This window comes from Poromitra crassiceps (assembly GCF_964638095.1).
Source record: "Poromitra crassiceps genome assembly, chromosome: 23".
NCBI classification, from domain to species: Eukaryota; Metazoa; Chordata; class Actinopteri; order Beryciformes; family Melamphaidae; genus Poromitra; species Poromitra crassiceps.
The window spans coordinates 11,987,771-12,014,698 of NC_139639.1; the positions used below are offsets into that span (position 1 = coordinate 11,987,771).

Sequence of the window (26,928 nt, forward strand, 5' to 3'; positions counted from 1 at the left end):
GCTAAAACTACATTACAACAATATATATTTTAGTCAATTTCATGTGTGACTTTATACCGCGTACATGACAACTCGGAACGCAGGAAGAAATGGGCCCCGACCTGTAAAAAATGAATTGAACTCAGAGTTGTCTTGAATGCGGTATTAAAGGAACACTCCGCCCATTTTCAACCAGCTTTGTATCATTAGAACATCAGTAGTATATCAGAAAACTGTAAACGGTTTTGAAGTCTGTCATTTAATTTGACAGTTATTGAGTGTTAAAGTGTGGACCAGTGACATCACTGGTCCACACTAACTCAAATTAATAACTCATTAACTCAAATCAACTCTCAAACTGTAAACGGTTTTGAAGTCATTCATCTAGTTTGACAGTTATTGAGAGTTGATTTGAGTTAATTAGTTATTAATTTGAGTTAGTGTGGACCATTGATGTCACTGGTCCACACTTTAACACTCAATAACTGTCAAATTAAATGACAGACTTCAAAACCGTTTACAGTTTTCTGATATACTACTGATGTTCTAATGATACAAAGCTGGTTGAAAATGGGCGGAGTGTTCCTTTAAGACTCCAACTAGACATTTATTGTGGCAACAACAATGGTATTAGCGCTTCTGCAGACAGTTTCATGGTAAAAAGCTAACACAAAAAGCTACAAGCTAAGATGAAGGTCCCTCCATAGCACGACCAATGTTGACAATAGTCCCCCCTCCCTGACATCAGTCACATTCTTCGGAGTTGATCATGGTGGTAAATCAGCTAGCTAGATAGCAATTTGTCAGCATTAGCAAGCAAGCTAACATTATCTAACTTAAAAGAATCAATGTTAGCTTGCCTTCTTGCCAACGCTGACAAATTGCCATCTAGCTTTGGCTACTGCTCGCTCGCGCTGACGGCTGTTCTCAAACGTACAGCCAATCATAATACGTTACGTGGTTACATCATCTGTACACGCAGGATCCCCAACATCTAGCTGAGAGTCACCTTCAGTTCGCCCATCTGCTGAGTCAACACTTCCTCTCAGGCCCAGTTCCTCGTGGTTCTAACCATGGGTGCATTAAATAACCTGGATAGGGACCAGGACACGCTCCCAGGGTATAAGACATGCCCACAGGGTATAGGACACGCCCACTGATTCATTTGAGCAGAAGCTGCTCATTGGCACACAAAGCATTTTGAAGGGCTTTTTCTTCCTGCTTTTACTTCCGTGATGCATGGCCCAAGGTCATGTGACACGTCTGCTCGTGTTCACGAGCGAGCCCAGGCCCAAAGCCATAGAGAGAGGGAGCTCCAGAAAACTATAATAATAATAATGTTGATAATCAAAAGATTGTTTTTGATTTGGGGTGTTATCCAGAAAGGATTTCGAGTTTTACAGCTGCTGCTTTCTTCATGTAAGTGGACAGGAAAAACTGTTTCTAGGCTGCAGGGCATCATCATGTGACTTGCAATATCAAGCTTGTCCACCAAGTTCAGTTTGCTTCAGGGCCCAGAGCTGTTCCTGGGGGCTTGGGCTAAAGCTGGTTGGTCCCCTGTAGGTACCTGAGGATGGCATCGGTGCCCTGCGCTGAGCCCCACACCCTCTTCAAGGCTTCGCACTCGCGCTCGTTGGCTTGCTCAAGGGCACCACGGCTCGTGCTCCTCATCAGAGCCTTGGACTCCCGCAGGACCTAAGGGATGGGACGGAGAACCGGTCCACCCCACAGAGGAGAGGAGATGCATAGGAGATGACTGAGTGTCTGCAAACTCACTTTACAACATGCAACACCAACAGTACTTTGGATTTATTCACTTTGATTTGATTTGTACCACAGCATGTTAGGGCCAAGGTTATACAAATATTAACACAATAACAATTATTATTATTATGGAGCTGGGGGAGGTGGTGTATTCAGAGTAAAAAAAAATGGAATCTCAGAGATTAAAGTTGTAGATTTACAAGAAAAGAAGATGTGTTTTATAGCTTTATAGACTATGGGTACCACCATAACTACAGTAGCTGTAGTGAACAGAGTAAGCTTTTGTCCTCCCACACAGGAGACCCATGTTCAATTCCACAGAAGTGACTTGAGTGATATGTTTTGAAATAGCCTGTATTCTGCTATCATCTGGAATGTGCTGCACAAACTGCCGCAATATTGTTTTTTCCATACTGCACAAATCAGTAGAGCCAATCAAACTGTCGCAGTAAGCTCAAAAACAAATAAATAGAATAAAATAGATGTTTTGAATGCAATTATTCCTCTAGTAGTCTACTCTTTAAAGCGCTATAGTCAATCTTTATTCCAATGTTCTCATTAAGAGATCGACTTTGCAGCGGGAATATGCCTATTAGGGATGAGCCGATGTGCGATCAAATCGTATATTGGCGATTGAAGGGAATGATCGCAAATTGGCTTTTCTACACAGATTCGAGGCGATTTTAACTAATTTACTATCATAAAACGTTTATAAAAATAATCTCTAAAAGCTGTGCATGACGTGAGTGTGTAACCGCGGTGATGCGATAACCGCGACAGCCCTATTGCCATGTCAGCCCTATTCTATGTCCGTTTCAAACAGAAAGCAAGTGAAACTGTTAGTTAGGCAAAGGCCTTTCTTTGTGTAATATGACAGCCTTGTTAGGGTCAATGCAGTTACAGGTCTGTTTGAAACTCATCTCTCAAGAAAGATTTTTGATTTGAATGAAAGTTTGAAAATGTAGGTGGTTTGCTGTAGCGCCACCATCAGGACTATTGGCACCAAATTCGCATTGACGAAGTTTGGAATGGGACTGGACCTTTGTGCAAAGTTTGGTTTATTTTCAAGCATGGGAAGTCCAACTTCCAATAATAATAATAATAATATTGGCAAATACAAGTAGTGGCCCGACCACTAATTAACGTAGTGCAGTGATGAGCAGGGAACATGGTGGCAAATAATAACCTAGGTCTGATGTGAGTGTAGTGATGAGCAGGGAACATGGTAGTACAAACAGCCATGCTAAATAAGGTAAATAAAGCCATGGTAAATAAGTAAATCAGGTAAATAAAGCCATGGATGACTTACAAGTGAATGAACAGAGACTAGCTCTCTAATACGGAGCATCACCTCCTGAGTGAAGGTGCCAGGCCAGAGCACCTGAGACACCAGGCCCTTAGAGCACGCCTCCTGGGCTGTTAGCTTCCTGCCACTGAGCAGCATCTCGTTAGCCTGGAACACACAAAACAACATGCTAACACATTAGCCTGGAACACACAAAACAACATGCTAACACATTAGCCTGGAACACACAAAACAACATGCTAACACATTAGCCTGGAACACACAATGAGGGGAGACTGACCTCCAAGTGGATACGACCCGAGACGCCGTTTTTACAAGCAGCTGAATACGACCTAAAATCACGTTTCAACATTAAGCGACCTCTAGCGCTCTTGTGATTAACAGCCTAAGTCTCAGAGTTTGGTAAAATTATAGGCTGGTGCGGGATGTGCACCTGGGGCCCCTGGCTTTAAAGTCACCTGTCGTAACCACTCGGCTATCCGTTCATTGCTGTGCCGACCCCGAACCCAATACCTAACCATAACCCAGACCCTAACACTAAACCTAAACGTAACCCTAACCCCTAACCCAAACCGTAATCCTAAACCTTTGTTGTTCTTTGTCAGCTCGTTTTTTGGAATAAGTCGCTTTTTTAACCTGCTTTCAACTTGCTTTTGTGCAGAAGTAGCGTAGTACTTTTTCTATGACACTGAGGGGCGCTAGTCTAGCAGACGTGATATGTGGTGGTATTGCACTGATACGTGATATGTGGTGGTATAAGTTGGAGGTTGAATGAGGGAGGAGAGGGCGTATGGAGGCAGGGTCACAGGTTGAATGAGGGAGGAGGAGAGGGCGTATGGAGAGGCAGGGTCACTGACCGCAGCAGGGCCCATGATGCGGGGGAAGGTGAATGAAGCGGCAGCATCGGGCGTCTGTCCCAGCATGCTGTACGGCGTCTGGAACCAAGCCTTCTCATTGGCCCAGACCACGTCACACAGTGGCAGCAGGGCGGCGCCCAGGCCTATGGCGGCCCCGCCCACAGCCGCCACGATGGGCTTCTTAAACTGGATGAAGGTGTTGACAAAGGTCCTGAGGAAGACGAGGAGATAGCATGAGCATTAGCCACAGCGTCTACATCTGACTTAAGGGCTCATTATACTCGAGCAAGCTCCGTGGGGGTGGAGCTCCGCGAGTCTCCGCGAGTCACCGTGCGGACCTCGCGCTGGGGCAGATGCTTTTATACTCAGAAGTGATCAGCCAAGTGATCAGCATGTATTGTACAATGGTAATAGTGAGAACAGCCCGTGAAAAGTCGCAATGAAACGCTATTATGTGCAGTACTGAGTGCGCTTTCACTCTCAAACGACCGTACATCAGCAGTCAGCACATGAATGAATCACCAAACTTGTTTTTACTGAAAGCCGTTTTAGTTCTCAGCCCTGATTGCCTACTACTCTGTGCTGCTTTTAATCTCTCTCAATCATGCTCTCAACACAACACATTTACTTGGTGAAATGACTAAAAACGAACAGTTGCAAATCAAAGTCTATGATGGGTCAAGAAATGTGGTGAAAACACAGCTCCGTGTTCAGGGCTCAGTGGCTTGAAAGCGGCCATGTTTGGAGAGAAGCCGTGCGTTGGACGCGCTGTGAGAAAAAAAATCAGGCGGTGACACGGTGGGCGCCCTACGGAGGTAGCGAATAACCACGCCCAACAAATTTACGTCATTTGACGCGCCCGGCCCTCGCTCCACCCCCGCGCCCTTCACGGCATGGTGAGCATAAAGCAGCCTTTACTGCTACATGCTAACTTTAGCTATCCTACAGCCAGGAATGATAGTGAGGTAATTGATATAGATTAGTAGTAGGACTGCTCTTGTTACCTTCCAGATTTCAGAGTGACAGCAAATATCACGTCACCCAATGTGAGAGATTGATTCCAGCAATAGATAATAGCCGAACGAAAATAAATAATTTATATTAATCTCGATTATCTTGTTTTCATAATTGTGGGAAGCCAAAATTGCACAGCCCTAATTAGTAGTCCAAAATCAAGATGGTGCTGCGACCAGCTGCCTCGGTGTGAGATTCAATATTCAAGTTTTTTATTGGCAATAAGACAATAAGTAAATAGGGCAAACAATCTAAACAATGTATGTAATAAAACTAGGCATCTCACAGCCTTGCCCGTAGCTCGGCCTCGCCTGCCCTATTGGCACGTGCAGGTGTGTGTGTGTGTGTTGTCACAATGCCTCCTTGTGTGTGTGTGTCTTATTATGATATCACTGATGACATCATCGGTGTGTGTGTGTGTGTGTGTGTGTCTCCTATGACATCACTGATCAGTCTAGTCACAATGCCTCCTTGTGTGTGTGCGCACTTATGACATCATTTTTTACATAATCACTGATGACATCACATCATTAGCTGATTTAATTAGCCTAATTAAAAAATCTGGCTCTGTCAGGTCACCCGCACGGGTGCCCTTTACACACCCTGAAGGTTTCAGCCCAACCCATTGAGATATATATGAATGGAGAAAGTGTGCCTATCTCCTCCCTGTATGTTCTATTGAAGCCAAAATCTTCTCAGGTCAGAGAACCAGAGTCTGCGCAGTAGCTCTTTTGGGTTGAAACCTCCGGGCTGCTCAGCCTCTCACTGAGCTATAAGGGGGAAATTATCCGATGAACTGATCTTTGCAGCTCTGTGTTGATTAGCCTAATGTTTCCGTGGCATTTTGATTACGGTAACTTTATGATTTAATTCCTTTTGGAGCAAATGTTGGTTTAACAAATCTGACCGTGACGCTTTAGGTTACGTTGTTTACTGGTATAGTGTTGGGTAGGGCAGCCAAACCTAATGTTAGCCCAGTGCATTAGCCAGGCTGCCTGGTCTCTTCTCTGACTCTGTATATCCCACTGAGCTATATCTTATTTATGTCAATGGTATATCATTACAACAGCTGAGAGAGGAGCTTGTGAAGAACGAACATCCCCACAGTCAAAGCATTTCCCTGAGATATCCATCTAAAAACTTTTGTTGCTTTAATACCAAAAATAAAACCTCTGTTTGTATGTGACGCTAACCCGTTAGCGATTAGCTAATGGCTGGTGGTTGTGTACTAGGCCCCATCTTATACCGGGGACGGGAGTTAATGTTATAAAATACATTTCCTGGCAGTTCGACAACCTGGTAAGTTCTGAAAATATGTGTCTATTATTGTGTTATTCCAGCTATCGTTATCGGTCGTTAAGTTATAGTAATATTAAGCCAATAAATAATGAAAAACAGCCAACTAGCGCAAGCGGCTAACGCTAATGCTAGCCTGCATGTTAAAAACCATTGTGTACCGATAACGTAGCTGGAGTAACTAATAAAACACATATTTTCGGAACTTACTTCAGTCCCCAACCAACGTTACTTCCTCGCGCACCTTTCTCAAAACAATGTCCTTTTTATTGCGGTCCATCGATATGTCTGGTAGATAACAGATCAAGCCGTACTGTGTCCTGTTTATGTAAAACTAACGCTAGCTCTGTAATATGAAGAGCCTGTCCAGCCAATGACGGCTTGAGACTGGCTGCCACAGCTGTCAATCATCCATTTTTATATGTCAAATAACTAATTAAAAACAAACTGATCAGAAAAATGACCACTTGCACATGCATTAGCGTGATAAGAACCATCTAAAATGATACAAACCACCTTTGGGAAAAAATTATCTGACGTACACTGTGATTGTTCCGGTTGTCCATTTCCCCATCCACTAACATGGGGAGGCGGGCCTTGTGACCTATACTGGAAACAGCCGCCAGAGCGGCGATCTAATATGCTGCGGCTTCACTGAACGGAACCAGACGTCCATCTTTTTTAGGTTGATGGCCCAACCGCACGTAAAACGGCATAGCTGTGGCCGAACACAGAACTTGAAACAAACTCAATATACTCAATTATAGAGTTCAATGAAGTTAGATTGCCCTGCATAGCTCAGATCTTCACATTGGTGCCGGTGGTGTCAGGAAGGAGGTCCATAGTAAAAAGGAAGAAGTTTCACCGCACACAATGTGGAACTTTTAAGTTGATTTATTATGAATAAATCAACTTAAAAGTTCCACATTGTGTGCGGTGAAACTTCTTCCTTTTTACTATACTCAATTATAGATTATAATAAAGTATTAAAATAGAATAAGATAGAATAAATATAAAAAGAGGTCCACTAGGTCCACTAGAGTAGAGGTTCTCAAATGTTTTTCACCCAAGGACCCCTTACAATATAGAAAATGTACCGGGACCCCCTCATTCTGATTTGTGATTTTGGGCTCACGGTAACGTGCTTGACTTTTAAATTGATAGATCGTTTGTTAGATTAGAATGTAATGCATGAAACATTTTAGATTTAAAGCATAACATATTTTCATTGAACTACGAAGCTTTTGCAAAAAAAAAAAAAATCCTGAAAACTTTTCGCGGACACCCTGGCAACCCACTGTCCGGTGATTTATTTAAATTCATTTAAAAATGCAAAAAAATAAAAATAAATTAAGATTTATTTTACCATTATATCTCCCGTGAAAATGTTATAGTGTAGTCATATAATCATTATATGACTACACTATAACATTTGTGGTTGAGAACCACTGCACTAGAGGGCAGTCCAACCACTAATGTCCTGTTGTAACCTCTAACATTGACCATTGAATGAGATAGACATGAGAAGATTAAACTCGTTGGCAGGGTTACCTGATAGTTTCAGCCATCTTGATGCTCTCCTTCTTCCTGTCATCAATCAGGCGTCTGATGAAGCCAGCCAGGTCCAGTCCAGAGCAGAACACGCTGCCCACAGCTCCCAGCAGAACCAGTTTACTGTCGTCTGAGCCCGCCACAGAGAGGGCTGCCTGCAGCTCCTTCATCACCTACAGAGGGTTACAATGTAACATTACGTTTACATTTACATTACGTCATTTGGCAGACGCTTTTATCCAAAGCGACTTACAATAACACATTCTTGTCAGCAATAGAGCAATCAACTATGCAACACAGTCTATGATAACTACAACATCTGAAGGAATAGTGGTAAAGTTAAAGTCGAGCTGAACCCAAGAATGACTTTTCTTTTCTTTTAGTTCAAATACCTGGGTATGCAGTGCACCTATTTAATAATGTATGCAAAACAAATCACAACAATCTAATTTCTTTAGTTTTTCACACTTTTTCACATCAAAAGTTCGTTTTTCAAGATTTAATTGATAACAGTAATTTACAGTTTGCTGACGTCACCCAGTACTATCAAATTTCTACCCCATTTCAACCAATCATATCATGACATGCAGCTGTCAATCAAATCTTCATTTCAGGATAATTTTCTCTACCAAATGAAGTCGAAAATGGCGCCTAGTGCCTGTCATCTGGCAGAATTCCTATCCCATAAACTAACTACTAACTTGGCCAATTGTTAGAAACATTAACAAAAAACAAAAACTATAATCTCTAAGAATGCAAAGAAATGTAACTGGCTCGTTAAAACGCGCATTCCAGGGATATCGTATCATTATAGCAGCGATAATGGCGCGTGCATCCGAGAGCTTGGTTGTCAGGGGTCGCACTTTGGAGATTCCAGGCCGACGTGCTGCACTCTCCGCTCGGCAACACGAAGGCAGAAGGCAGCTGGCTGCCTGCGGGTCGCTGAGCTCCACTCAGCCACTCAGCCTCCCGTCAAAAGGCTCTTCCCGAGGGGAGCGCCACAACACACTGAATCACACTCGATTTGGAGGCGGAACACGCCAGGATTGGCCAAAGCCCGATCCAGTCCCCAGAATTGTCAAATAAAATCATCGACATGATACTATGACCCGCCTCTCAACCTGTCATCTTAGACAAACTATGTTTTCAGTCTGAAACGGACTCATTATGCACGTGACAAACAGGTTCAGTTCGACTTTAAGTTAGTAATTATTTTTTTTTAGAGAGAAAGAAGTTAGTTCAAGAAGGGCCCAGATGGAGCATGAAAAGGTGAGTCTTTAGTCTTTTCTGAAAGATCGGCAGTGATTCAGCCGTCCTGACTGAAGGTGGAAGCTCATTCCACCATTGAGGTGCCAGGGACGAGAAGAGTCGCGATCGGGATGAGCGACTTTTGAGCCCCCGTAGCGAAGGAGGGGCGAGGCGTCCTGCACTAGTGGAGGAGCGAAGGGAGCAGTGAGAGTTTTGGAACCTGACCATAGATTGCAGGTACAGAGGAGCTGTCTTTAGGTAGTAACAACTACCACAGAGAGGGCTACCTGCAGCTCCTTCATCACCTACAGAGGGTTACACTGTAACAACTACCACAGAGAGGGCTGCCTGCAGCTCCTTCATCACCTGTAACAACATATACAGCTTAGCTTAACTTAGCTGCCACAGAGAGGGCTGCCTGCAGCTCCTTCTTGACCTACAGAGAGGGTTACACTGTAACAACTACCTTCACCACCTGTATTCAATATTATCGAAAATCAGCCCAAGGCAAGCCCCCGCCCAACCAACCTACCACCACAAGCAGATTTGAATTCTGTGGGGAACACTGGCCAATGCATGGTAAAGGCACGCGTGGTGCTGGGAGAAGAACATACGATACGTGGATGTGCTGAAGAAGGACATGCTGATGAACTGCGCTCTGGCATGCTGGACTGGAATGTGTGGCATGGTGTCATCTCAAGAGCCCGACTTGCCCCAGTGGTCTCCACAGAACTAACTTATTAGAAGTGTTGAACCCAGGTGGGCCTGGCTGAGGGCTGTGGAGGCGTGGCCTCACCTCTGGGCTCAGGCTGTTGTTCTCGCAGCTCTTTGTGGACAGCAGGATGTGCGTGAAGCCATCTTGTTTCTTCACCACGATGTCTCTGTAGCGGTAGGCGCTCTCTGTCTGACGCACACTGAAGCGCAGACGCTTATCGAAGGCTGAGCGCTCCTCCAGACGCCGCTTCCCCGGCGCCGAGGCCATGGCGCTCTGCACGGCGCCGGACGCCCCATCCGCCGCTACCGCCTCCATCAGCGTCGAAGCCCCTGGGAACACACAAGATGATACTGAGACACACATGGAAACATGCTGTCTCCCTCTGGACCAATCACTGACTAGGACTACTGGGCTTTTTAAGTCATTTCAATATTCTCGTATTTGAGTAATTATAGTAATTATTATAGTACTCGCAAAAAAAGAATCTAACATATGGGCCGAAAACAACACTCAAGAGAAACTGCGGGTAGGGGTCTGTGTCCGCCTGGAAACACACAAGCGGGACCAAAGTTTGGCTAATGTTAAACAGATAATTTCATAGGCTATAGTAGGCCTGTAAGAAAATCTATTACTGTGGCACCCAGGGGGTTCATCAAGCAGGGTTTCCGTTGTCCCGTAATTGCAGGACATTGGCCTTTAAAATTAAATGTCAATTAAAATCTGCAGGACACCGTGTCCTGTAAATTATCTCCCGAGTCACGATGCTATTAATTATTGTAACCCCGGGTTAAACCCTGAGTCAAGAATATTGACCTGTCACTTTATAGTTTGGTAACACTATAGTTGCTAGTACTGCTCGTCTTTAGCTGCTTCTGATTGATCAGTTTAGAGAGGTACATCACGTTTCTCTAAAATGCTATTGGCTAATGGGGCAGCTGGACGGGACTGAGTGTTGGGATTTTGACAGTGCACTGAGGTTTGTGTTGCACTCGCTGCTGTGCACTGGGGCACTGATATAGACGGATACTGTGGCTAATGCTGCTAGCGGCTAACGTTAGTTACTTTACATGGCAGTAAAGTAATGAACCACTGAATGACCAAATTGATTTAACTTTGAACCATTTTGAGTAACACTGTTTCCATACCGACCCCCAGCGTTGGTTAGTTGTTTATAACGTGACTATATTTATAAAGTTTATAACGTACTCCGGTTTCCAGTTTATAATTCGGGTCTGAATACAGCCGTGCTGAGGAGTTGTGGCTATTGCGCAACACACAGGTGAAACCCGTCTATACCGCGTGTTTTCCTCTTAACTTAGTGGGTAGCTACCCAAAGCAAGCCAAGTCTACTATTTTCTACTACTCTTATTAGCCTGACTCATTTGTAGTAAGTGTGCTTGTACGGCTAAAGTTTTGCATGCTATCCTATCGTCTGAGAACTGTAGCCTGATGCTAAGGACTGTAGAGGCTAGTGTTTTCTGCCTGCTTGCTAACGTAGGTAGAGGCTAGTGTTTTCTGCCTGCTTGCTAACGTAGGTAGAGGCTAGTGTTTTCTGCCTGCTTGTTAACATAGCTAGAGGCTAGTGTTTTCTGCCTGCTTGTTAACGTAGCTAGAGGCTAGTGTTTTCTGCCTGCTTGTTAACGTAGCTAGAGGCTAGTGTTTTCTGCCTGCTTGTTAACGTAGCTAGAGGCTAGTGTTTTCTGCCTGCTTGTTAACGTAGCTAGAGGCTAGTGTTTTCTGCCTGCTTGCTAACGTAGCTAGAGGCTAGTGTTTTCTGCCTGCTTGCTAACGTAGCTAGAGGCTAGTGTTTTCTGCCTGCTTGCTAACGTAGCTAGAGGCTAGTGTTTTCTGCCTGCTTGCTAACGTAGCTAGAGGCTAGTGTTTTCTGCCTGCTTGTTAACGTAGCTAGAGGCTAGTGTTTTCTGCCTGCTTGTTAACGTAGCTAGAGGCTAGTGTTTTCTGCCTGCTTGCTAACGTAGCTAGAGGCTAGTGTTTTCTGCCTGCTTGCTAACGTAGCTAGAGGCTAGTGTTTTCTACCTGCTTGCTAACGTAGCTAGAGGCTAGTGTTTTCTGCCTGCTTGTTAACGTAGCTAGAGGCTAGTGTTTTCTGCCTGCTTGTTAACGTAGCTAGAGGCTAGTGTTTTCTGCCTGCTTGCTAACGTAGCTAGAGGCTAGTGTTTTCTGCCTGCTTGCTAACGTAGCTAGAGGCTAGTGTTTTCTGCCTGCTTGCTAACGTAGGTAGAGGCTAGTGTTTTCTGCCTGCTTGCTAACGTAGCTAGAGGCTAGTGTTTTCTGCCTGCTTGTTAATGTAGCTAGAGGCTAGTGTTTTCTGCCTGCTTGCTAACGTAGGTAGAGGCTAGTGTTTTCTACCTGCTTGTTAACGTAGCTAGAGGCTAGTGTTTTCTGCCTGCTTGTTAACGTAGCTAGAGGCTAGTGTTTTCTGCCTGCTTGCTAACGTAGCTAGAGGCTAGTGTTTTCTACCTGCTTGTTAACGTAGCTAGAGGCTAGTGTTTTCTGCCTGCTTGTTAACGTAGCTAGAGGCTAGTGTTTTCTGCCTGCTTGTTAACGTAGCTAGAGGCTAGTGTTTTCTGCCTGCTTGCTAACGTAGCTAGAGGCTAGTGTTTTCTGCCTGCTTGCTAACGTAGCTAGAGGCTAGTGTTTTCTACCTGCTTGCAAACGTAGCTAGAGGCTAGTGTTTTCTGCCTGCTTGGTAACGTAGCTAGAGGCTAGTGTTTTCTGCCTGCTTGCTAACGTGGACACGTGGATCTATTATATTATTGGGACGCTAGTGTTTTCCGCCTGGACGAGACGACCAGCTGGACCATCGCCACACCACATAGCGCAGCGTAGGTTTTTAAGCTCAATAAACACAGATTTAATGTGTCCTGAATTTATACCATTTGTCTTTTATTTGAAATCTTAAAGGACACGATGTCCTGCAGCTGTGAGTGCTAGCGGAAACGCTGTCACCAAGTACTATAAGGTATAAACCCATCTAGAGATTAAATGGTATGAAAATTTCACATCACGATTGTCATGACCAAAATCATCATGGTTACGGTATTTAGGGGTGTCACCGTGTACACGGCTAACCAGATATTAAATCATAACCGTTAAGAAAAAACAATAACGGACTACACGTCTGTTGGGTATGCGTCACATCAGTTGTGGCTGTACCTTTAAGACAGGCAGCTTTACGACAGACTGCACTGCCGGAAAGTGTCGTTGTAAACATGGAGCCAGTGTGACCGCATGAAAATAAAATGTTACGTTGTGGTCCACAAGTTATTAAACTTAACATTGGCGACGAGTATGATAGATTCTCTGCTCTCACCTCCGTCTCTCCCCAGCATGAATCCTTTGAAACGTTCATACTAGGGCTAGCTGATGCTAGTTGATGCTAACGTTGAAAGGAAGAAAGCCCTGCTGATACACAATCTGGGCAACGAGGGACAGCAGATATTTCTTACTCTTGGTCGGACCCGCTCCTAATATGCGGACTGTGTCACACTCATTGATAGTATAGTCACACTGCTGTCTGGACATTTTGCTGCTCAACAGAATGTAAAAGCATCGGCGGATAGTTTTCCGTCAACATCGGTAGCAAGCGGGTGAGTCTGTCTTACTGCATTTAATTTCTCATCAATAATCAACTGTTTAGTGGTGATAATGCTGCCGGTAAACTACAGATGATAACTTTAACGTGACACTAAAGTGTTCAAACAAGTGCAGTAACGTTAATGGAAATGCGGCCCAAAAAAAGAGCATCGGCAATGGAAATGTGGTCAAAAAAAAAAAAAAAAAACGTCTATCTATATATATATATATATATATATATATATATTTAGGGGGACCAAATTTTAAGGGGGACAAAATATCCCCATGTCCCCCTGCTTCCGGCGCGCCTGGCGGCTAGCTAGCAAACGGCTAAATGACACTACACTGTTGAGTCGACGGGGATATTATACGTAACGTCAATAACGTCATCACTTCAAAGGACGAACACGGAAATTCTCTTTCCCTCACGTGGTTCAGCCCGGGGTAATCAGTGCACAGCAGCGCACACATCAACAACGCCCCAGGTTGAGTGGTGACATGACGGGGAAGCCTATGCGACAGTGTGTAGTTCTGGATTAGCTTAGCACGAGCTTTTTACTTCTAGGGCTCGCATTTACTCTTCAACACTCATGAAAGTGGTCCTCATGTGTGAAGATTATCCCGCTGAACTCTGGTTCGCGTTTGATTAAGCTTGCGTTGCCCACAGACCTTATTTGAAGCATCGCGCCAAAAACCCATTCAAAAATCCCATAGACAGAAACAGTGAAGAACCCTGAAGTCCGGGACTTCCGCGTTCCGACTACAAAAATACGTCATCCCTGGAGCTCTCTATTTGTCTGCAAACTAACGTCAACATTATTCACCCATTGCACACACGACACCACGTTAAATCCATTGCACCCCCGACACAACACCACGTTAGGGGTGTCAAAAATAATCGATTATAAGATGCATCGCGATGCGGATGTGCACGATTCTGCATCGATTCACAAATGTCAAAAATCGATTATTTAAGAAAAAAAGAATAATAATCAAATAAAATATAATGGAAGTACATGCAGTTGTTTATTTTAATTATGGATCATAATACAATGCAATTCCAAATGCACTTTTATTTTAAAAGTAGCCACACAGTGAGAAAAAAGAAAGTGAGAAAAAATAAATCATGTATTGCGGAAAAAAGTGATGCATCGATTTAAGATGCATCGAGACGCATCGATAATCGTAATCGAATCGAATCATAGCCCTCTGAATTTTAATCGAATCGTGAGGCCAGTGAAGATTCACAGCCCTAATAATACCCCTACCCCTATAAGTGCGATTCCACCATGGCTATTCCCAAAACCTGAAGTGGATATAAAAATAATTGAATTAAAGAATGATTGGGAAGATGAGGAAAGAGGATTCCTGGCAGAACAATATATAGGCTAAGAAATACATATTATAGCTACTTACATATTTACACAGACGGTTCTAAAGATGAACATGGCAAATATGGTATCTGGGCAACGCAATCTTAATCAAACGCGAACCAGTGCTTCAGTATCTCAGTACTTTTTGACCATTTTAAGCAATTTTTTTAAACGAATACCGTGATAATACCGTAAAGTGTGTCAACGGTTACAACATTTTCTGTACATGGGACCTTCTGGCAGCGTGGAACTAACCGATTAACCAGATGTTTTAATCTGAGGGGGGAACTGCCCCTGACGCTTAGAGCCCACTTTACACTGTTTACACAGCCTGTGACACTTGTTAAAGCCGTGATCATTGTGGGATTATTACACAGAGAGACAGACAGACTGTAGACTCTGTACTGCACTCACTAATGCACTTTAGGATGGCTTGAATGTGTTGTCATTGGCTGCTGCTATAATCGTATACGGTTATTGTTGTTTTATTTTTGTGTTGAGATGACAAGTTTTGCACTGTGTAATAATAATAATAATAATAATAATAATAATAATAATAATAATAATAATAATAATAATAAGTTCAGTGTTTCTGCCTGTGTTGCTGTCTGTTGTAGTGTAATTGTAAAATGACCTGAAGGGAGAGCAGGTCACCAAGTGAGTGAGAAAAGGAGAAAATACTGAATAATGACATCACTACAGTATAATCCTAATGTTAATTTAAAATTAGATATTCCTCTAAATATGGCAAAAAATCATCCAAACGTCCATAAAAACGTCAATTTTTCGTAAAAGAAAAAAGTCCCCCTAATTGCAAACTCGTTCCGGCGCCACTGCTAGCCGCCCTTTTAACACATTCACTGCCAGCCGTTTTTTTTTACTGTAGGTAGGTTCTGCCAGAGGGTTTTTTTGAGGATTCTGGCTCATCTTTCAAGACCTGAGGATTCTTTTCTGCTAAGATTTTGTGAACACAAAATATCTAAAAAGAACTAATAGAATGTGTGCTTTCTCTGTCTAAAAGAGTTAGTTTGTAGAGTTAGTAGTTATGTAGGCATTAGCACTTGAATACAGCATGGTTTCAGCGTCTGAAAATTTAAGCTGAGATAAATAGCTTTTTGTGAAATTCGATAGAACAGTCACTTTAACCATTCATTTTTGGCATCAGTAAGACGTCAGACATCTAAACAATAGTTTTGAACAGTAATTTCCTCCATAACAGCAGGAAACACCCCTCTCCTTCAAACTCCTCCCTCCGTGTGTGTTCTTCTTGGCTGCAGCGGGCGTGGCACAAGCTCGTTTCTGTTGCTGCTGTAACCTCGCGTCACCAGGCTCACTGCTTTGCTGCTGCTCCTGTCTGCTGGCGGCCGCTGGGCAAGTCTGGATGGGCTCGCTCGTTTCTTGGAGTTTCGGTTGAGAGCTTTGATGAAGCTTTTGCGATTCTGGTCTTATTTATGCTGCGTGTTTCAAAGTGTGTTCCACCCGTAATCTATTATGCAAATTTGCAATCCCTCACCGCCAGCAATCAGCGCGAAAGCGTTTTCGCCAATCCATTCTACAGTATGAGAATGGTTTCATCGCGCGTTCCCCTGCAATTTTGGCTCTGCTTTTTCTAGTTTGGAGATCACTGTCGCCACTTAGTGGGTCGGTGGAATGGGTTGTACACGTTTGGTGGCTCCAATATTTTTATAGGAGACGTGGGGAGCGTTGATCCACGTCCCACCGTCAATTTTTTTTTTTTTTTTTTTAAGCCGAGATATCTCGTCATTGGCAGTCAACCGTTGGATTTTGTAAGCCGAGATATCTCGTCAATGGCAGTGAACGTGTTAACAGCACGTAAAAGCTTAAAAACTCAAAAAAAATGGTCCTCATGTGTGAAGACTGGTTCGCGTTTGATTGAGCTTGCGTTGCCCAGAGACCATATTTCGTGCCAAAAACCCATTCATCCCATCGCGAAAACAGTGAAGAACCCGGAAGTGTTAGCATCGATGTTTTCCGGACTCATTCCTGGGGCTCTCTATAGGCCTGTGTCCTAAGAAACACTAAAAGCTTCAGTTTAACGTTACCATATTGACAAGCTATTGGCAAGTTGACAATTGACAAACCACGACATTTTCCCCACACATCGTTCAGCTAAAGGCATACGTTACGTTAAAAAAAGAATAAGCTAAAAGCTAGCCTTAGCTTAGAGCAGGGGTGGGCATCTGGCGGGCCGCATGCGGCTCCCGACCTCACTCAGTGTGGCCCCTCGGTCAATCCCCCCCCCCCCCCTTTTTTTTTTACAAGGTTTTTGGTTAGGTTAGGTTAGAACAGAAAATCTGTTTTTATTTTACTGTACATCCCAAAACATGCCGCTAATGGCGTTAGCATTGTCCATCCACATACTGTTTAACGTTAGCATTTGAGCTAACACTATTGTAACAAATACTACAAATTAGGGTTGCACGATATACCGGTATTAGTATGGTACCGCGGTTCCCTGCCGTTAAAAAGGATACTATACCACGTTAATTTAGTACCGATACTTAAAAAAATGTCATGGGTTGCGTCAGTGTGCGACCGTGGTGTTTGTTAGCGGAGGAGAGAGACACAGCGGCATTAAAGTTGAGAGCCTGTGTCCCAGTTCACTTGAAGGCAACACATTGTTGCCTTGAACCAATGGTGACTCGTGAAAAGTGAAAAAAAGCTCTCTCTGACTCTGTCTGCTTCATGTGTGGGTGTGCCGACTTTCCCCCCTTCCCTCTCTCTGCTCGCTCTATGGCCAGTCCTTCAGTCCTCACTGCAGCACCCCGACACACAGGACAGACACAGCGAAAATGGCAGCGGCTTGTTCTGAGAGACTTGCAAGCCGCCCAACGCTTGTAGAAAAAGCAGATGCACGAAGCGAAATATGGAAATATTTTGCTTACGTTGCCGACAGCGAAGGCAAGCCCGTGGACACATCGAAACCAGTGTGTAAAAGGTGCTTCAACGCGACCCAAGCGAAAGGCTCAAACACATCGAACCTGGCTAAACATCTTGCAGACAGGCACCCGACCTGTTCAAAGAGTTTAAAGACCGACAGGTTAGCGAACGTGAACGATAAACATACATGCCCTCAAATAAGTCCAACGAGTATTGTGTGACAAGCGAACTTGTTTCACTGAAAAAGTTTGCTTGTCACAATAGCCTACTCGTTTACAGTGAAACACGAGGCAATTAAGGCAATGTGCTGGAGCACAGATCTCTGCCAAGGAGCAAGTCATGACATGTAACGTTTAGGGGAGGGGACATCAGATGACTGCATACCATGTACAATATTTAATAACACTATGGCCCTCAATGCCAGTGTTATTAAAGCTTTTACATGGTAAGCAGTCATCTGATGTCACCTATCCTAATATTTACAATAATCCCAATTATTAATGATATACAAATTCATTGTAAAAAACACCTAGCCTACATGTATGGGGGGGGGGGGGGATACACCACATAATAAGCCTACATTTCAATAGCCTACATTTATGTGTGAAAATAATATATCGTCGGTGTCAGGCCAGGACCTCGAATGTCACTTTTTTCACTTTCTTACTTTTTGTCATGAATCAGTGCCATTGGTCACCCTTCACGTCTCTGTGTGGTTTTTAACAAATGCAACCAATGGAAAAGCATTAAAACGAGCTTGTGAGTAAATCTCGTAACGCCATTCGCCCTCAATCTGTCAGTCAAACCTCGAAATCCCCCCCCTACCTCCGTGTGTACCCCCCCACGCAGGACACTAAACCCGGAAAAGACACACGGCAGACGCGCTGTGTATTTCTCATATCGTTTTGACTCATCCTGGCTTCCTCTGACGTTAATATATCAATCAAATGTTTTCCAGTTATTCCTAGGCTGCAAACTTGTTTTAACATGCAAATCGGAGTGCTTTCTGACGAGAATAAAGTAACGTTAACGTTACGTTATGTCAGACTATTTCTCACCCCATGCGAAAGCCCCAAATCGGCCATGAGAGGCGAGGGGCAATCCTGCTGCTCCTGCGCGCGCGCCCGCGGCCTGGAGCTTGGGGGCTCGTGCATGAGGATGCGGCTGCCTCCCGCTTGACTGGCCATGAGAAAGCGCTTCCAAGTCAGACTGATAATATAAACAACATCATTTGAGCTTATCCAGGTCAGATATTTATAAAGTAATGACACATTCAGCGGGAAACTAACTATAATTAAGACATGTGCCAACTTTGACGACATTTGGTTCAGTAGTTTAAGAGCAAACAGGTTTTTTTTACTTCCTGAAAAGTTTCTGTTTTGGAGATTCGAGGTCCTGGAACGACAGCAGCGATATATTACTAGATTAACCATAAATCTGGCACTTCATGTTAATGAAGCTTAAACCCAGGATTATTAACCCACATAGGCTACACTACAGCACAGGCACACCACAGTTGATGTGCACTAAAGTAGACTGAACACAAATGACTCAATACACCTTGGCAGAGTTCTGCACTTTACTGAGCACATTTTCTCATTTTCTATTTAGATTTTTTTTTAAATTGAGTAAATTAGATATAAAAATGACAATGATATCAAACTGAAAATGTTTTGTCCCCTCTATTTATTCCACTACTTTTCCTGATGTTTTAGTTTTTTGCCGTGGTATCGTTTCAGTATCGGTATCGAGATACTTAGGCAGGTATCGGTATCGAACTCATAATTTTGGTATCGTGACATCCCTACTACAAATACATCCAAATCAAGTACTTGAGTACTCAACTCAAGCCCACCTCTGTCACTGAGCGATCTGTTTGAGACTTGTACGTACCATGCAGCGAGCGCATGGCAGCGGGCGTGATGGGGACCTGTGGAGGCCGCAGGGGGATTTGGGTAAGTGTGCGGGGGCGGGTCCCCATGCGGGCCCTCTCCTGCCTGGGGCCCAGCCGCCCCCCAGCCCCCAGCACACCGCCCGCCCCCTGCCCGGGCCCCAGCAGCAGACCGGCAGGCTTCTCCAGCAGGGCCACCTCAAGGGGGGCTTCCTGGGCATTGGGCTCCAGGCTGTGGGCCCCTGGGTGGGCCTCCTGGGCGCTGGGCTCCAGGCTGTGGGCCCCCTCGCTGGGCGACTCCTCTGAGTCCAGTCTGTTCATGGGACTCTTAGGAACCAGGATCTTGATGCCGCTTCTGGCCAGATCCACGCTGCGCCGGGCCGCGCCGGCCGGAGACGCCACCATCAGACTGGCGGGACCGAACGGCAGCCGCTGGGCATCGCCCGGGCCGCAGACCAGAGGTTTCATTGCCCCAGGGTCTGCGGTCAAACCACTGCCGGGGCCTCCGGCAGACAGCTGCAGCCTGGAGGGGGGCTTGTGGGCAGGGTTAGGGTTGTGGGCGGGATTAGGGCCACTGCGGGTAGAGCGCAGTAAGGCTCCAGCGTCTCTCTGTCTGTTGAACTGCTGGATGTAGACCATGCAGGCAGACAGGTGGCTCTCTGGCTCCCAGGTGTCGCCCTCGGGGCCATACCCTCTCCACCTCACCAGGTACTCAGTCCGGCCCTTCTTGCTCCGCCTCTTGTCCACGATGCGCTCCACCTGTGGCGAGGGAAACATGATGTCACATCCTGGAGTTGCTGGGAATGCAGACTATGTTTACATGCACACTAAGGGGCTGTGTCCACCTAGCGTCTTTTTCCGACCGTTAAACGCTGGGAGTGCGCTGGGGAGTGCTGATCTCAGCGCACAATATACAAGGAAGCAGTCTGAAACTAACGTTAGTTCAGTGCAGTAGTAGCTTGATAGCTGACAGCTAAGATTAGCAAACAACACACATACAGTGATTTAGCTCAACACTCACCAGAAATATCAAGTGTCTAGCCAATCTGCTCCCACAATTGAGCCTTTCTGTCTCTGTTGCGATAGTTTCTCCATGATTAAGTTGCCAGAAAAGCAGCACCAGACACCAGCGTCTTTCTGAAAAGTTAAAATATTTTCAGCTGGAAGCGCTGGGAGTCGGGCGCACAAAAACGCCTGAGCGCTGTGAAAATCGACGCTGGGTGCAGCGCACTTTCTCTAGACGTCGTGTGCGCCCGCATACGCTCTCCCCCCATTGGAAACAACTGAAAAAAGACGCTAGATGGACACAGGCCCTAATATTCCACTAATCTGAATATTGTGCACGCCTCTTGTGCATGCTGCTTTTGTTAGTGCCTGCTGCTACAATGTTGTCATGTAATTTTAGCTATATTATTATCATCATTAACATCTTAATCTTTCTATAACATGTCAATTTTAACATTTTGTTTTATCAGGAGTTGCCATCTGCAGCATCTTATTTCAATAATTGTGTTTTATCTTCACCTCTTTTTGTTCCTTTAGGGAGTCTATTGTAACACCTGGCCAGGGACTACAGATGTGAACTAGCCTTCTGGCTAATTCTGGCATGTGGCATGCATATATACAGCAATGTTTATTAATATGCACTGTCCCTGTCAAATAAACCAATAAATAAGTAAATAAAAATTGTGTCAGTCAATTATGGAAAGAGCACCTAACCCTGAACAAATTGATACAAATGTTTTGTCAATGGATTCTGGCACTATTGGGCATGTTAAATAACCAACAACATACATTATACAACTACATAAAATGTGCTCTATAAGTACAGTCCATTTGCCATTTACTCTGATCAACACAAACTGTGGACTCAAAGTGGCTCAAAACAACATTAAATATACTTGTGAAACATTTCATAGACTTTTCCATGGTTTTCCCCCCAAATTCTCAAACTATTCAAGAATAGGAAATCATCCGATTCATTTTTAATACTTTCCCAAACTTTCCAGACCTGCGTGAATCACAGCACTAACTGGCAGTTAGCTAAGCTGGCTATTTAGCTGCTAAGTTAGCATGCTAATTCACACTGACTGAAGACTGTTCCCCGTGACACCAGCTAAACAGGCCAGTCAAACCAGTCACATCATCTCTAGCCGCTCCCTGCACTGCACCGCACCACAGTCTGCTAAAGATTGCTAGCTGTTCTCTGTGGGCTAGCGTTAGCATCACATCACCTCGTACAGCTCTTCCGTAGCCATGGCGGCTGTGCGTGCGTGTGTCCGCCGGAGCTTCCAGAAGCCTCCTCGCCAGGGATCTGGCGGGCACGCGCCTCAGGTATCTGGAGGGCACGCACACATCAGAAAAAGCGGGCGAACAGAATCGATCCGATCCGAGCTGTGCTAACGTTAACTATGGATCTGTTCTCACGAGTCAAAAAAGAGCTGCTAGCTGCACGGAAACTCACAGCTCACAAACTACTACTTCTTCTTCTTCTTTTTCAATGGCGGATTGCAATCTTTGACTTTGAAGGTGCATACCGCCACCTACTGTACCGGAGTATGCAGAAATGGTTACACTACATTACAGAATGGGAGAATAATATATTCCTAAACAAATCCCTGTACATTAACACTATAACACTTAGGCCTACATTAACACTATAACACTTAGGCCTACATTAACACTATAACACTTAGGCCTACATTAACACTATAACACTTAGGCCTACATTAACACTATAACACTTAGGCTACATTAACACTATAACACTTAGGCCTACATTAACACTATAACACTTAGACCTACATTAACACTATAACACTTAGGCCTACATTAACACTATAACACTTAGACCTACATTAACACTATAACACTTAGGCCTACATTAACACTATAACACTTAGGCCTACATTAACACTAGAACACTTAGGCCTACATTAACACTATAACACTTAGGCTACATTAACACTATAACACTTAGGGTACATTAACACTATAACACTTAGGCCTACATTAACACTTTAACACTTAGGCCTACATTAACACTATAACACAATCTATTTGATAGATCCTATTGTATAATCTTGTATTATTCAAAAATTCTATTACAGCTTTCTAGGTGCCTATTACCCCTTTTCCAGTTGTCCCCAATATTCCCCCTAGGCTCCATGCTCTACCTGCCTCCCTAGGCTCCATGCTCTATCTGCCTCCCTAGCAGAGTCATGCTCTACCTGCCTCCGTAGCAGAGTCATGCTCTACCTGCCTCCATGCTCTACCTGCCTCCGTAGCAGAGTCATGCTCTACCTGCCTCCATGCTCTACCTGCCTCCGTAGCAGAGTCATGCTCTACCTGCCTCCGTAGCAGAGTCATGCTCTACCTGCCTCCATGCTCTACCTGCCTCCCTAGCAGAGTTGTTCCCTCTCTTCAGTGGACTTTGCATTCCATGCAGTGAGAGCATTCTACTGACAGACATTTATGAACAGTGTTGTATTGAGTCCTGTGTGATCAAACCTTAACCTAGTTCACTTGACTTCCTCCTATTTCCTCTCCTAACACCTTGTGTATTTTATAGTATGTTCACCCTTTACTGGCCCCGCCCCCGTCCCATCTTTACATTACATTACATTACATTACATTACGTCATTTGGCAGACGCTTTTATCCAAAGCGACTTACAATAACACATTTTTTGTCAGCAATAGAGCAATCAACTATGGAGCACAGTCTATGACAACTACAACTTCTGAAGGAACAGTGGTACAAGTTTAGGTTAGTGGTACAAGGTTGGTATTTTTTTTTTTTTTTTTTTTTAAGAAAGAGAGAGAAAGAAGTTAGATCAAGAAGGGCCCAGATGGAGCCTGAAAAGGTGTGTCTTTAGTCTTTTCCGAAAGATCGGCAGTGATTCAGCTGTCCTGACCGAAGGTGGAAGCTCGTTCCACCATTGAGGTGCCAGGGACGAGAAGAGTCGAGATCGGGATGAGCGACTTTTGAGCCCCCGTAGCGAAGGAGGGGCGAGGCGACCTGCACTGGTGGAGGAGCGAAGGGAGCGGTGAGAGGTTTGGAACCTGACCATGGATTGCAGGTACCGGGGAGCTGACTGGTGTACTGCCCTGTAGGCCAGTACCAGTGTCTTGAATTTGATGCGGGCCGAGATGGGAAGCCAGTGGAGCTCCTGGAAGAGGGGAGTGACGTGAGAGAATTTGGGTTGGTTGAATATCAGACGGGCTGCAGCGTTCTGAATGAGCTGAAGCGGTCGGATGTCGGTGGCAGGTAGGCCGGCCAGGAGCACGTTGCAGTAGTCCAGGCGGGAGGAGACAAGAGACTGGACCAGGAGTTGAGTCGCTTCTCTTGTGAGAAAGGGACGGATTTTGCGGATGTTGTAGAGAGAGAACCTACAGGAGCGCGCTGTAGCAGCTATGTTGGCAGAGCAAGACAGCTGGTTGTCAAGGATCACCCCAAGGTTCTTAGCTGTTTGGGAGGGAAGTACAGTGGTGTTGTCAATGGAGATGGAGAGATCTGCGAGAGGGCAGTCTTTTCCTGGGAGGAAGAGTAGCTCGGTCTTACCAAGGTTGAGCTTGAGGTGGTGGGCAGACATCCAGTCGCCAATGTCTTTGAGGCATGCAGAGATGCGAGCCTCGATTTGAGTGTCAGAGGGGGGGAAGGAAAGGAAAAGCTGGGTGTCATCAGCATAGCAGTGATAAGAAAAGCCATGAGAAGAGATCACATAGGCAAGAGATCTGATATAGAGAAGGAAAAGTAAGGGGCCCAGGACTGAGCCCTGGGGGACACCGGTGGTAAGAGGACAGGATCTGGAGAGGGACCCTCTCCATGAGACCTGGTATGAGCGGTTCGAGAGGTAGGAAGCAAACCAGGAGAGTGCAGAGCCTGAAATGCCGAGGTCAGACAGAGTGGAAAGAAGGATTTGGTGGTTGACTGTATCGAAGGCAGCAGACAGGTCAAGGAGGACAAGAACAGAAGATAGGGATGAGGCCTTAGCAGTGTGAAGGGCCTCTGTGACAGCAAGAAGAGCTGTCTCAGTGGAGTGAGAGGCCTTGAAACCGGACTGCAGAGGGTCCAGGAGGTCATTTTGGGAGAGATAGAGAGAAAGTTGTTCGGACGCTGCTCGTTCGAGGGTTTTGGAAAGGAATGAGAGAAGAGAGACAGGTCTGTAGTTGTGAATAGCAGTAGGGTCAAGGGAGGGTTTCTTAAGCAGAGGCTTGACTCTTGCAGTTTTCCTCCTGCATTTCCTCATCATCCCTTTTTTAATGATTGCTTTCCCTTCCCCTTTACCAAATGTTATCTCCAGAATTTATTTGCTGTTTGTTTGCATTTTTAGCAATTGTGTGTGCTCCTACATTCCCTTTAATGGCCACATGGGCAGGCAGGCACCCAACAGAATCTGACATCTTTTCCTACTCTGTGAAGTCTAAAAAGGCTCTGGTGAATTTCTAGTACTAGATCTTCTCTTACTGATTTCATGGATTTAATGCTGAGGAGCACAGCAAGAGAGTCCACACAGAATACCACTCTGTCAGGCATAACCTCTTCGACCCACTGCAGGCCTATTATTATTTATTACTGCTCTGCTGTAAAAACTGACAGATGGTTGTATATCCGTTTCCCAATCTTTGTTTTCGTTTTTGGTATATAGCCTATATTCCTATGCCTACTTTGCCATGTTCATCTTTAGAACCGTCTGTGTAAATATGTAAGTAGCTATAATATGTATTTCTATATATTGTTCTGCCAGGAATCCTCTTTCCTCATCTTCCCAATCCTTCTTTAATTCAATTATTTTTATATGCACTTCAGGTTTTGGGAATAGCCATGGTGGAATCGCAGTTATAGGGGTAGGGGTATTAAAATTAATACTTTCCAACATTCTTGTAACACCCCCTCTCTCCATCTCTCATTAGGTTGACCACTTTCTTGCATTTTGTCTCGTATAGTTTGAAACTCTGGCTTTTCGTCCCTCTCTTTGTTGTGAAATACATGTACAGCTCACAAACTTTCTTCTTCTTTCCTTTTAATGGTGAGTTGCACGCAGGCAGAGCATTATTACCACCAACTGGTAGGTTATGTTATAACCTCGTGTCACCAGAAAGCCTTGTACGCATTAAGGCCCAGAGACGGAGACGGACAGAGCCTTCTGTCCGTATACTCTGCGTTCATTTCGTACGTTTTCTGTCCATCATCTGAAAGCTTACTAGTCCATGGGCCAATGCATAAATCGGTACCACCTGAGGTGACCGCACGATTTTGTTATTTTTGTCTTCCTACATGTCTCTAGTTTATATTTTGGTATGATAACCCTGCCGATTTGGTAGCTTAAGGATAGTTATCACTCTGTAAACAAACCTACCCCCATATAAATGACAAAACCCTGATTTCTGTGTATTAGTCCAGATGATATGTGAAAATGATGTTCCCTTTTTCGTAAAAGCATGAAACTTGGTACGCTTATAGTTTGGGGCCCTGTACATTTTCAGAAATTGAGCCATCGCAAAAATGCCATTTTAATTCTGCCATAAGCAAATTATGTAGTTTGCATCATATCTCCTGAACCACACATGCTAACACTGAAAAGGAGATGTCTATCCCAACGTTTTCATGGTCAAGGATTACAATGATACCATATAGAACATCATAAACTGTTACAGTGACTAATCAATGGTAAATTTGATGATGGTGTGAGAAGGAAATGACAATATCTGATAACCGATGCTATAACTTCAAAGCCATGACCATTCTCTGGCTAAGATATTTTGATGAGTGATTTGACTTATATAGACCTTTTGTTAAAATAGCGCCCAGGTCCCTCCTAAAGATCCTGGGATTTTCCTTGCCAGATGGCCAAATCCAAGATGGCCACTGGCGCCATGTTGAAAAATTGACCGAGGAATCCAATTCTGACATCAGTTTGACATAATTTTGACCCAGAATTCCAAGATGGCTGCCATCCAGTATTGTGGAAATGTAACTTTTGAATGGGAAGGTATACTGTGCGTTTGGGGTTTACCACAAGGAAGGAGATTAACAATGGTGGATGTTTTGGGAGTCATTTCAGAATTATGTTCACTGAAAGGATGTTAATGTCAACACCCATTTTACCTTACTGCTGTACCACCCCAGGATTTCTTGCAGTAAAATATTTAATGAATGTATGACAAGATAACTAAAATAAGCTCTTTTTATTAGCTGTAACTTGAATAATTGAATAATGAAACCACTTAAAACATGTCATATGAGCAGATTGAATTCTGCCTCGCTATAGACAGTTTTAACTTGACAACAATAACAACCGTCACAACCCACCTGAATATCGGGTTTACTTCCTGTATACATACAGTAGGCTGATATTCGGCTCAGATTAAATGTTAACGTTAGGCCGTGTCTCCGACAGACACATTAACAAGGTAGCCTATTTCGGTCTTCATG

General features: G+C 44.4%; 2 protein-coding genes across 2 annotated transcripts in view; one reads left to right on the forward strand and one right to left on the reverse strand.

The window, feature by feature from the left end:
• rpp40 (ribonuclease P/MRP 40 subunit) overlaps positions 1-21,120 on the forward strand; it is a 31,324-nt gene extending 10,204 nt beyond the window's left edge. Inside the window, exon 9 of the mRNA XM_083658927.1 lies at positions 21,035-21,120. The gene's annotated coding sequence lies outside the window, so the exon portion shown is untranslated. The remainder of the gene's footprint in view (positions 1-21,034) is intronic.
• cdyl (chromodomain protein, Y-like) lies at positions 498-21,837 on the reverse strand. Its single transcript, XM_083658925.1, has 7 exons — positions 21,727-21,837; positions 19,495-20,251; positions 9,812-10,059; positions 7,768-7,940; positions 3,907-4,117; positions 3,053-3,196; positions 498-1,674 (listed from the first exon to the last, which is right to left on the reverse strand). The coding sequence occupies exons 1-7, from the start codon at positions 21,748-21,750 to the stop codon at positions 1,519-1,521; spliced, it is 1,713 nt and encodes a 570-aa protein (XP_083515051.1). The 5' UTR covers positions 21,751-21,837; the 3' UTR covers positions 498-1,518.
• Between the last annotated feature and the right edge of the window lie 5,091 nt (positions 21,838-26,928).

Excerpts from the sequence above, each read along its gene's own strand:
- cdyl (XM_083658925.1), bottom strand. The coding sequence starts at position 21,750 with ATGGCTACGGAAGAGCTGTACGAG. Across the intron at positions 4,118-7,767 it reads AAGATGGCTGAAACTATCAG|GACCTTTGTCAACACCTTCA; the intron begins GTAACCCTGCCA and ends CGTCTTCCTCAG. Across the intron at positions 1,675-3,052 it reads TAGTCTCTGTTCATTCACTT|GTCCTGCGGGAGTCCAAGGC; the intron begins GTAAGTCATCCA and ends CCCATCCCTTAG.